Source organism: Rhinichthys klamathensis, unplaced genomic scaffold (assembly GCF_029890125.1).
Source record: "Rhinichthys klamathensis goyatoka isolate OS25496 unplaced genomic scaffold, OSU_Roscu_1.1 h1tg000177l_1, whole genome shotgun sequence".
Taxonomy (NCBI): domain Eukaryota; kingdom Metazoa; phylum Chordata; class Actinopteri; order Cypriniformes; family Leuciscidae; genus Rhinichthys; species Rhinichthys klamathensis.
The window spans coordinates 122,584-134,404 of NW_026606706.1; the positions used below are offsets into that span (position 1 = coordinate 122,584).

The 11,821-nt window shown below is 43.8% G+C and overlaps 1 protein-coding gene and 1 long non-coding RNA gene across 2 annotated transcripts in view; both read right to left on the bottom strand.

Annotated features, from left to right (window-relative positions):
• si:ch211-168k14.2 (phospholipase D1) overlaps positions 1-8,971 on the bottom strand; it is a 34,775-nt gene extending 25,804 nt beyond the window's left edge. The window contains exons 1-5 of the mRNA XM_056260637.1: positions 8,850-8,971; positions 1,760-1,890; positions 1,374-1,519; positions 950-1,067; positions 635-700 (exon numbers count right to left, since the gene is read on the bottom strand). Coding sequence (XP_056116612.1) covers positions 635-700; positions 950-1,067; positions 1,374-1,519; positions 1,760-1,890; positions 8,850-8,940 — 552 coding nt within the window. The 5' untranslated portion in view covers positions 8,941-8,971. The remainder of the gene's footprint in view (positions 1-634; positions 701-949; positions 1,068-1,373; positions 1,520-1,759; positions 1,891-8,849) is intronic.
• LOC130094397 (uncharacterized) lies at positions 8,972-11,377 on the bottom strand. Its single transcript, XR_008807973.1, has 3 exons — positions 11,109-11,377; positions 10,134-10,245; positions 8,972-9,002 (listed from the first exon to the last, which is right to left on the bottom strand). It is a non-coding gene; the product is annotated as an uncharacterized LOC130094397 (long non-coding RNA).
• Between the last annotated feature and the right edge of the window lie 444 nt (positions 11,378-11,821).

Below are 11,821 nucleotides of genomic sequence, written 5' to 3' on the forward strand. Positions count from 1 at the left end.
TTTGTAGTGGAGATGAGTGGTACCCGGTGGGGTCTTCTGCTGTTGTAGCCCATCCGCCTCAAGGTTGTGCGTGTTGTGGCTTCACAAATGCTTTGCTGCATACCTCGGTTGTAACGAGTGGTTATTTCAGTCAAAGTTGCTCTTCTATCAGCTTGAATCAGTCGGCCCGTTCTCCTCTGACCTCTAGCATCAACAAGGCATTTTCGCCCACAGGACTGCCGCATACTGGATGTTTTTTCCCTTTTCACACCATTCTTTGTAAACCCTAGAAATGGTTGTGCGTGAAAATCCCAGTAACTGAGCAGATTGTGAAATTCTCAGACCGGCCCGTCTGGCACCAACAACCATGCCACGCTCAAAATGGCTTAAATCACCTTTCTTTCCCATTCTGACATTCAGTTTGGAGTTCAGGAGATTGTCTTGACCAGGACCACACCCCTAAATGCATTGAAGCAAGTGCCATGTGATTGGTTGATTAGATAATTGCATTAATGAGAAATTGAACAGGTGTTCCTAATAATCCTTTAGGTGAGTGTATATCATGACAATGACATTATATTACCATCAAATGGTACTGCCACAGTACTTTTTCGTAAGGGCAAATACAAGGAAAAAAGCTTGAGCTGTGACGTACCGTTGTAGGATGTGTCCTGTATAAGGGCCTTTTCAATATATTCCTCAGGTAGTCCTCAAGTTGCAACTGTTAGAACAAAACGAAGACTCAAACACCAGAAAGAAAGCTAAAATATAGAAGTGTTTAAATATAATTATAAATATTCCCAGCATTAATTATGCCTTTTAACTTTTTACTCCATATACTGTGAATATATACTTTTTTTTTATTTTGGGAAGAGTTTGTATAAAGGGTTGATTGATATTATATGGCACACTTATGCATGTCAAGGTCAATTTAAGTTGTTCAAACAATAGTTAAAATAAATAATTTAACTTTTCTACTGATGAGCTGTTCCTCTTTGACAAGAGCATCAGGTCTTCGTGGTAATGTTGGTATGTGTCCTCCGTGAAACCGTTTGCGGCCTTTGAATGACCTCCTTTTGACTGAGTGTCTGTCAAAAACAGGAAATCTGACTGTCAATATTTGACAAGATTTGGGTTGCGTGTCCGTGAAAGCGCCTCTGATTTGATTAACCGAGAGGTAACAGTGCAGTGAGGCTGAGAAAAGGGTTTTTCGTATGGTTTAGGGGCGCTAACAAGAATACATCTGGGACAAATTGAGTACACCCAACTGAAAAATGAAAACACTTAGCAGCTCAAAAAGCAACAAAGCGAGATTGTTTTTTAAGACTTGTGGTGTGTTTGTGAGAGAGCGTACTGTATGCATATAAAGATGAAATTAATACAGTGAATCTTACATTCGACTTGGCAGGGGGATTTTTAAGAGGGCCTTGAATTTGAGCAGTTCCTGATGAAGTGCCTGGAAGTGCTTGAAACGACGCTTGATTTTCCACTTGAAGTTTCCGTGGCTCAACTCTATAGTATACAGGTTGGGATTCAGCACCTTTGAGTGGATAATTTCGAGAAACAAGAACTGACTGAATATGTTTTTGTACTAATCTAATCATGATACATGGTACAAATGTATAGATATTTTTTTAAATACTACATAGCATTATTTTACTTTTGTTCTTTAGCAAATAATCCAGTTGATTATTACAATAGTTCAAAAATTGTTTCATAATGTTTTTAGTGTTGAAGAAATATGTAAGTGATTCACTTGTAGTGTTTAAATTTGTATTACCCTAGTAGACGTGAATCTCTCCACCTCTGTCACCTGCACCAGGATTGGCACTTCTTCAAGAAATATAACACCATCCAGGGACTTGAATGGAAGAAAGTTGTATATTGCTTGAAATGATATGTTCCTTGATTCTGAAAGTAATCATAATATTGAAATGAGTCATTGTAGTGATTTTTTCTCAACATATAATCATATGAGCTAGTTGAGATCAATAATAAAACATTGACACACACCTACGTTGTGGTAATCATTCTGATTCATGTTGGCCTTGTATTTTAAACTGTCTGATAACATCGTAACAATCAAAAAGTGCAGCTACTTTAGAAATAGTTTGTTTAGCTTTTTATCTTTTGAAGTTGTGCAGAAATGGCATGTAGAGGCTCCATTTGATTGTTAGCAGGATAGCGATTGAAGGCTCCAGCTGGAGGTGTATAGTATGCTGTGTGCTCTGAAGTTTCTCAAGGCTAAATCTGCTCTGTATCAGATAATGATTTTAGTAAGCTTTTACCTGCTGAAATATTGTTCCTGGAAATACTAATGAACATGCACTGATTTAGAAGTGAGCATAAACAGCACTTTATACGGTAAAAAATAGTGCCAAAAAACGTTTTGAATAAATGGTCAGTGAGGTGCTTACCATTCAGGAAAAAAATTTATCGTCAACCTCAGGAGATCAAAATAAATATTATATGAACTGGATTTTCTATTTATTTTAGGTGAGGTTTGCAATTTTTGCAACACTGTTACCAAAATATGTGACATGTCTAAATACAGTATACAAAACGTCCCGGTTACGGATGTAACCCTCGTTCCCTGAGTAGGGAACGGAGACGTTACGTCAAATGACGACGAAATGGGGTTCGCTTAGAAGCCTCTCATCTTCGAAAGAAATAAAATGAGCCAATGGCAAGGAAATGCCATGGGTCTGCGGAATTTGCATGGCGTAACTCCGCCCCACCGCGTGGGTATAAAAGGAAGGACGCCGCAATATGCAGATATGTTTCTTCGCTGAGGAGCCCAGACTGAACTCGGCTGTTCCAGCGGTACAGCGGAAGTGGCAGGGAGACGTAACGTCTCCGCTCCCTACACAGGGAACGAGGGTTACATCCGTAACCAAGACGTTCCCTTTCGTTGTCACTTCGAATTATGTCGAATGACGACGAAATGGGGTTCCTAGTCCAATCACGCCACTTCGGCTGTCTTCCAGTGCCCTGCGTAAGTCTGAGTTCCCTGTCGTGAGACTAGCACGGACAAAGGACTCCTACTTAACACAGGAATACCAAGGTACACTGGGAAGCATATCTCAGAGGAAATGTGCAATCAGTGACTGCCCGAAGGGGGGGGGGGGGCTTACAGAATACACATATGACCCGGAGGGGGGTGCATACGGAGAACACTGGGGTGTCCAGCCCGCAGGTTGGAATATTTCAACCCCAGGAGTGGCAGAGTGGCTTGCCAAGGGAAAGACTTACAGTGGAAATACACATGTGGGGGTCACCCAGAGGGGGGAACCATGCACATGGCGGCACCTAGCCAATCACGAAGGCTGCCGGAGGCATAAGTCTGGCGTTGACGTCAACAGCACTGGAGGAACTTAGGGCTTGTGAGGCTCACCTGAGGAGTATATCGCACGTATCCAGTTCGTGGAGTGGAATGGCAAGCAAGCGAAGACACCTGAGCGGGTCCTAATACCGGCTGGTTGAAGCGAGTACACGGAAGGACACTGGCTCCACTCGGAGATGTAGAATCTGGCGCATGTGTTGGGTGTCGCCCAGCCTGCAGCTCTGCAGATGTCTGTTAGCGAGGCGCCATGCGCTAGATCCCAAGAGGAAGCCACACTCAGTGGGCTTTCGCACCAAGGGGGCACGGTCGACCTTGCTGCTGGTATGCCAAGCAATGGCGTCCACTATCCAGTGAGACAGCCTCTGCTTGGAGAGAGCCTTTCCCTTCAGCTTCCCACCATAACAGACAAAGAGCTGGTCTGAGGTCCTGAAACACTGCGTTCTGTCTACGTAAGCACGGAGGGCGCGTACTGGACAGAGCAGTGCCAAGGCTGGGTCTGCCTCCTCCAGGGGCAGCGCTTGCAGGTTCACCACCTGATCTCGAAAGGGAGTGGTGGGAACCTTGGGCACATATCCAGCCGGCCGAATTCCAGGCACGCTTTGTCTACAGAAAATGCATGCAGGTCCCCTACCCTCTTAATGGAGGCCAATGCAACCAGGAGCGCTGTCTTAATCGACAGGAAATTAAGCTCCACTGATTGCAGAGGCTCAAAGGGAGCACTCTGCAGGGCAGTTAGAACCACTGAGAGGTCCCAAGAGGGAACGAGAGGAGGGCGAGGAGGATTCAGTCTCCTTGCTCCTCTCAGGAACCTGATGACCAGGTCGTGCTTTCTCAGAGACTTACCTTCGACTGCGTCGTGATGTGCGGCGATAGCGGCAACATACACTTTCAGGGTGGAGGGAGACAGCCTTCGCTCCAACCCAACTTGCAGGAAGGAAAGCACAACACTGATCGGGCATTTCTGGGGTCTTATTGGCTAGAAGAGCTCCAGGAGACGAAGAGGTTCCACTTCAACACGTAGGCATGTCTAGCACTCTAGAGGAAGTGATGGTTGCCACCACCGCTGGTGGTAGGGTACTCAAACCTACCTCATCCCGTCCAGGAGCCACACGTGGAGCTTCCAGAGATCAAGACGAGGGTGCCATAGGGTGCCCCGTCCCTGAGAAGGAGGCTTCCTCAGAGGGATTGGCCAGGGAGGTGCTGTCGCGAGGAGTACAAGTTCGGAGAACCAGGTCCGGCTGGGCCAATGAGGCGCAACCAATATGACCTGCTCCTCGTCCTCCCTGATCTTTCACAGGGCCTTTTTAGAAGGGAACGGTTCAAGACGCGCAGGTCCAAGATTGGTCAAACCCACCGGTTTTCTTGGGTACATTGAGGTCGGGGCTGAAGAAGCCGGACTTCATTTCGGCTGGAGGAGTGGTCTCGATTGTACCCTTCGCCAGTAGGGTGACGACCTCCGTACACATGACAGGGGCATTGCCACCCACCACGGTATAGCGGATTCCCCGGAGCGGGGAGGAGACCGTGCGAACTGAATCGCAAAGCCGAGCCTGATGATTCTCGTGAGCCAGTGGGACAGATTGGAAGCTCCAAAACTGAACCAGTGGGGTCATGTGAACCACAGACGTACCCACGATGAGGCAGCGAGGCGGAATGACCGGCCCAGACGTGGCAGGCGGAGCGTCCCGATGTGGGGGCACGGTCATATGGCGCATCCTGACAAAGGAAGGCCAGGGAAGGACCAGCGTTCCACGGGGGCCTGCTCTGTCAGGGGTCTGGCGACAGAGGGGGACGAGAGTGGCGAGGCTCATAAGCGGCGCGCACTGCCATCCGCGCCCTCTGGGGGCTCAGAGATGGTTCTTTGGAGAAGAGGTTCTCACCCGGCCCTCCACCGGGGGAAGGAGTGGCCCTGCAACCACTTCCTGAAAGAACTGCAACCCATGTCTGAGCTGCCCGTAACGGGACTGGTACGGTCAGAGGCGCCTTCCTGCGACCACCTCCACGGCGCGGCCCGGTGCTGCCGGGGCCGGGCAGGAGGGGGCGGAAGTCGCAGGAGGGCGCGTTCGGCGGCAAGCGGACTGAGGCCTCTGAGCCGGCGGCTAGGTGGCAACAGCTGGCCGCGGGGTCAGAACATGTTTGGTAGCCTCAGTCTGCTTCTGGGCGGCCGAGAACTGTTGGGCAGAGTCCTCGACCGCGCCGCCGAAGAGGCCAGCCTGGGATATGGGGGAGTTGAGGAAGCGGGTTCGCTCAGCCTCGCGCACATCAACCAGGTTAAGCCAGAGATGTCTGACTCTTGGATGAGCCCAGAATCAGCCCAACCCTCGTGCATGTGTAACATATACGAGGGGGTATACGTGTTAAATAGCAGATGAATATGGCTATAGAAGGTTAAATAATGATTGGGCTACAGAAGATAGAGTTCGTCTCAAGGAGGTTTTGAAAGGGTAAATAATAACACGGAAACGGATCATTTAGATTTGGTGTTGGTACCATGTATTAAGTGAAAACAAAGACAGACAGACAATAACAATACCCAAAATAATTCCAATCTGCAGAGAAGTTCAGTAATTCACAGGAAAAAACTAAACAAAATACAACTCAGGAAAACTGGAGAGTACTCAGATTAAAGACAGTCCACAACACACGATTGGGCTATATTCTTTGTTCATGAGAGATGAACACCATGTCCAAATAACAAGAATGGTCCGTGAGACGCGAATAGTCCATGAGCCAGAGCTTAGTGAATGGCTGTGTGTGTGTAAATGAGAGTGGAGGGGGTGAGCAAAGCTGCACAGCCTCCTACCAAACCCACAGGGGGCGATGATGTTGTTGGGGCAGGTTCTGTTCCAGGTAATAATAGCTCGCCATCAACTGGCCCGCAACTGGTCGCACCTGGCCTGTATTAAATAAACAGGACCCATGGTTTAGTCACTACTCATAATATAATTTACCTACTAGCTAGTTTTATATTTTATGTGTACACAATATTATTCAAAATACTGCATAATCAATTGTCATAAATATATTAAATGACAATAACAAAATCGTACAAAAATACTCAAATGCATGGAAATAAAACCCATAAATATAAGGATTATTTACAACATAACATTCCATTCAATACAATTGATAATCTTGTCATTCAGTATGTAAATGAACCATTTAAACACTTAAAGCCATAGCATTGAAAACAAAGTGCTAGGTTTACATTATAATTCATTAAACCCAATAGAAACTCCATAAGAGCGAATGGGAAGCTAATACCAGCCACCACAGTCCATCCATATAAATACATTGAGATGGCTAATGCTGTTAGCATTAAGCTAGCGGAAACCTTCATTATAATACATAAGGATGCCAATAAGGATGCCAATGCTAGCAACATGCTAGCGGACACATCAACAAACAGACTCACCAATTCCCGCAGATATTCGACACACCGCGGCACCAGTCAGCTTCTAAAGACAACGGTGGTGGACACTACAAATACAGAATCGCATGCTAGAGTCAACCGAGCATTTAAGATGGAAAATAAGCGAAAATAGCACTGTTTGTGTAAAGACGTACCGAGCGCAGCTGCCATGATTGGTTGAAAGCGTTCACCGAGACCACCATGTGACTCCCGCACGAAGACGAGAATGAAGGGTGTGTTCGGGCGACTGGGAAAATTGGGACCATGGAATTTTACCCTGGGTTACACATGTCATTGAGCACCCTGAAGGATGGCAATAACATGCAGTGAGGCGGCAGCCTTCCCCGCAGCTCTATAGGTCTTTGCCACCAGAGTAGACAAAAAACCGACAGGCATTGGAGGAGTGCTTAGGGTCTCCACGCCAGGTGAAGGCGCTGTGGGGACACAGATGTGTTGCCACAGAACACTCCACGGGGGGAACCCCAGTGTACCCTTGGCCGTGGCCTCTGCGAGGGCAGAGAAGGCGGAAGAGGCCGCTGAGCAGTCGCGAAACGACAAAGGACACCTTGTGATGCGGCGATATACATGATTTCATCAGCCGGGGAACCGAATGAGATGCCAGGCCCGCCGGCGTCCTCTGACGGGGCTCTGGTCAGCGAACTCATTCGGAACCGCGCTGGTTGCAATGTGAAAGATGGGGTGTGGACCGAGGATATTTCGTCGGTTTAGTTCCAGACCTGCCGTCTTAGGTCAACCTGGCCACCAGCCGAAGTATTATCTCGCGTGGAGAAAATAGATTGGGGTGTGGATGAGGGGACTCTCGCTCTATTGAGCTCATCGAGTCTCGACCGTTACATTGCGATGGTCATGTTCCTGCTGGGAGAACGTGACGCATCCACAACAGCGCTCGTGCCCATCAGCTGAATCTATCAGAATACCGCATTCAGAAATACACGGGCACATCGTCTTTAGAAAGACGTGCCACGTACACGCTCTTTTTGTGAGAGAAAAGCTTGCAGCAGTGCTGAAGCGCCCAGAGAGAAACACACACGCTGTTCAGTTCAGCAGGCAGGAATGTGAAACTCGCTGGAACTCGCCATCACACCGACTGGAAGCTGCTCGTCTAGAAGATTCTCGAAGATAGCCTGCAGGAGTGAAGAGAACTTCTTGGCTCCGAAGCGAAAACATATCTGCATATTGCGGCGTCCTTCCTTTTATACCCACGCGGCGGGGCGGAGTTACGCATTTCCTTGGCATTTCCTTGCCATTGGCTCGTTTTATTTCTTTCGAAGATGAGAGGCTTCTAAGCGAACCCCATTTCGTCGTCATTCGACGTAACTCGAAGTGACAACGAAAGGGAACTTGGATTTGTCTAGCAAGAAACGTTAAATAAATATTGAAATTCAATCAACTAAATTTATCAACCAAAAAAAATAGAATGTGTTACGGTGAATTTGATTTCACCAAGTGCAACGTGTTCCTGTATCCTGCAAAACATTCCAATCAACCAATCAGATTTGAGAGACAAGTTTCCAGTTTCTGTCAAGTTTAGGCTTACAACAAGGGTTAGGTGCTTCTACATCAGTGTTATTCATCTATCATTTCCTGATTTTAGGGATGTTATGGGTAGAGTTAGGTTATATGGTTAGGACTAAATTTTCATGATCAACAAAATATGTTGATCCAGGAACATGCCTTGCTCAGCAAATATATAGCCCTCATTTTCTGTGCATCCCTGTCTGTTCTCATTTCAATTTTAAGTTGGTTGTGTATATATTGTTCTCATTTATCCAGTGCTCCTGTATTTCTGTTATTTAAATTGTATTAAATAAAGGGACTGCAGAATTAGATCCTGCCTCTTAACTCTCCTTGCTGCAACCAGTGTGACACCTGCATTTATGCTTGCATTATGTAAATCATATTCCTTACATTAGATTCAGTATCAGCTGTGCAGAGACCATGTTTCTATTGCACTATGTATGCTGCTCCAAAAAAGTCCAATATAGAATCGTACAACTCATTCTCCTTCTGACATAATGAAAGCAGTATTCTGAGAGGTCAGCTGTCCTATGAGGTCACTGATAGACGCAAAGACACACTGAAGCAGCAGTTTACCACCACAGAGGTCAGTATGGCCACTTAAGTCAAGCTCCTCTGGGTCATCTTGTAGATCATCTTGGTCCAAGCTGCCAGAGAACCGGCTCATGACCGACTCCAGTCGCTCCAGTTTAGGAGGTCTCAGAGACATTTTCTCTTAACGGTTTTCGTCTACAAAAACAATGACAAATTATATATTTTTTATTTAACAAAGGATATACAAATACAAGACCAATGTATAAAGAATTGTATAGTGTGTTTGTGATGATACAATACTTAATACAATATTTTTTGAAGAAATTTTTTTTTAAGTTTTTATTTTTTATTTCATTAGTTAAAGATATTTGCTCAATTTTGATATAGAAGTACCATATTGCAATTGTGTTTCTGTATGTAAAAAAAATTATAATCAAACAATTAGCATTTGTTTCTATTACCATCTACTTAATGCAGACACCCCTTCAAATCATTTAGCTGCATTTCTGTGTTTTTGTCTGCTAAATATGCATAAATACCTCATGTTCAGATTTTTTTTCGGTCACTGATAATTGCCCCCATATGCGAAATGCATGAAATATGGATTTAATATCAGTTGGCTGGTTGTAGCACTTTGGTATTTATATGGGGGGGATCTGTTAATGAGGGGCTCCTCCCCTCTCTCCTGACCGGCTCCAGAGCCAATGGCCCAAATGCAAAGTGACAGACAAGTCATCAAAGAACATGGGGATGTAATGTCTTGTGATCCCAGAAAGGGTGACAGACATTGATTTTTTTGCAACCTGACGGTACATGTAATGATAAAAGAAAGGAAAGGTCAGGGTCAAATGGCATGAAAGTGAGGAAATGGCAGGATATCACGCAATGTCACGGGCCACAAACCTTTTCCGCAACTAAACAATGCAAGAAACGCATTTTATTAACTTTATGACGTGAAAACTGCGTTATGTGAGGGTATGTTCATTTATATAAAAAATGTAGTTAATAAATAATATTGCCTGTACTCATTTAAAATTATTTGAATATGCATATTGCAACAAATGTGTTACTTTTGTTGCATGTTTATAGAATTTAATTTATCCATTCAATTTCTCTCTCAAATAAAAAAAAAATTAAATCCAAGGTGAGATGTTAAAAAGTATAACAAGCCAGTGATAATAAGAGAATATTTTGTCTTTTCACTGCACTTATTTTATGCCTGCTTCACATTTTTACTTATGAATATTTATACTTTTCATTCCAATTTGTGTCAAAGCGAGAGAGAAAGCAAAAAAGAAACAGAGAGTATTTTGTGCTTCATTTCACCTGTCATTGCTCCAGTAAGACTGAGAATCTTCCTAATGGCCACGGCAAGGGGCCAACGGCTGCAAGGAGGGGGCAGAGTCAAACACACTTGTGATTTCCTCTCCCAACAAGACTGTGGGCAGCGGGCAAAGGTGTTACTTCTTTAGCTAGAACAGGTAGAACAGACAAATCACTAAACTTATCTTGACATGAGCCTACTATTAAAATATGCTAATGTTACATATTTAAATACATATTTATTAATAAACATATTTTTCAACACAATTATTGTTATTATTCAAATTATGATAATTTATTTTGTAATACAAATTTTGTATTAAGAAGAAAAAGATTGTAGCTGTATATATATATAATGCTCCACAAACATAGGCCTACTGTAATTGACCTTTAGTTATTTGTTATACTTCTGTCACTGATTTAAAAAATATTTAGTCTGATAAATCCTCAGTAATAACAGCTAAAATTTATTTTGTTAAACTTTGTTATTGTCTGCTCAAATGCCAAGTTAAAAGAAAGTGTTTCCATTACATCAACTTTATCTGTATCATTGTGGTCATTCAGGTAATATAACATATTTACTGCAATACTCTCGATATGAGAATCACACAGGACAAAGAGTTTACTGGATTAGATTGGATCTGTGGGGGATCCAAATTCATACATTTATTTAGGCCACAAATTGTTCATGATAATAATCGCATGTGTGACAACCGCAATGTAAATAAGGTTATTAGTTTGTGGTGTAATTAGACAGGATGTGAGTCTCTATTCTATGACAGTACAAACGGGACATAGGCAATTCATTAAGCAGGTAATAGAGCACATTATTGTGCAAATGTTCTGCTTCAGACTAAATCAATCACCACTATAACTGCACATTCTTTCATTAAAGTGAATTACAATGCTGAAAGAGGGGAGAAGACCAGAGCTTGGAACCGCAGGAAGGCAAACTAAAGAAAATATCTAAGTTCTTACCTCGTTTTGAAGCCAGTGGAGGAGGAACACTTCTTCTGATTCTCGAGATTACAACAGGTTGTAACTACTCTGCTTACTCAGTTTTAATCTCTGTGGTAATTCAAATAACTGGTTTCTGTTAACTTGAGAAGTTTCAGTGCTGTTACCCTCTTTGAATTATGTTAGCAGTATGACTGGACAGTTCCATTCACAGCTCTTACAATGTATCATTGCACCATAGGGGAACAAGGGAATGGTTTCACTGCATGCTCAAAGCCTCTATTGATAGTGAAAGCTCTGCCACTGGTGAGAGTGTTTGTGTTTGAAATGTTTGTACCAGGAATCAGAGAGTTACAGCTAATCTCTGTGATGTCATCCCTCATGAGATGGGGACTGGCGTGGCAGAGCTTACTGGCCGCAGTGGTATTTGTGTTGCTGACTGATTAGTGATGTGTCAGCGGTTCAAGAGGATAGTTGGACAATCATTATTACAACATGTTGGCACCATTCTGAAATCTTAAATACTGTATCTCACAAGGTAAACTAGCCTTCACGATGATCCATAAGAATAGGTTTATTTAAAATTGCAAGTATAGATTACGCCTAATTTTTTCCTGGCCTTTATCCAATTATAAAGCCAAACAGAGAAATACAAATTACACCGTGACAGAACATAAAGATCTAGGCTACAAAAACACAATTTTAATAGGTTTAAATTTTGATTAGTCACAAGT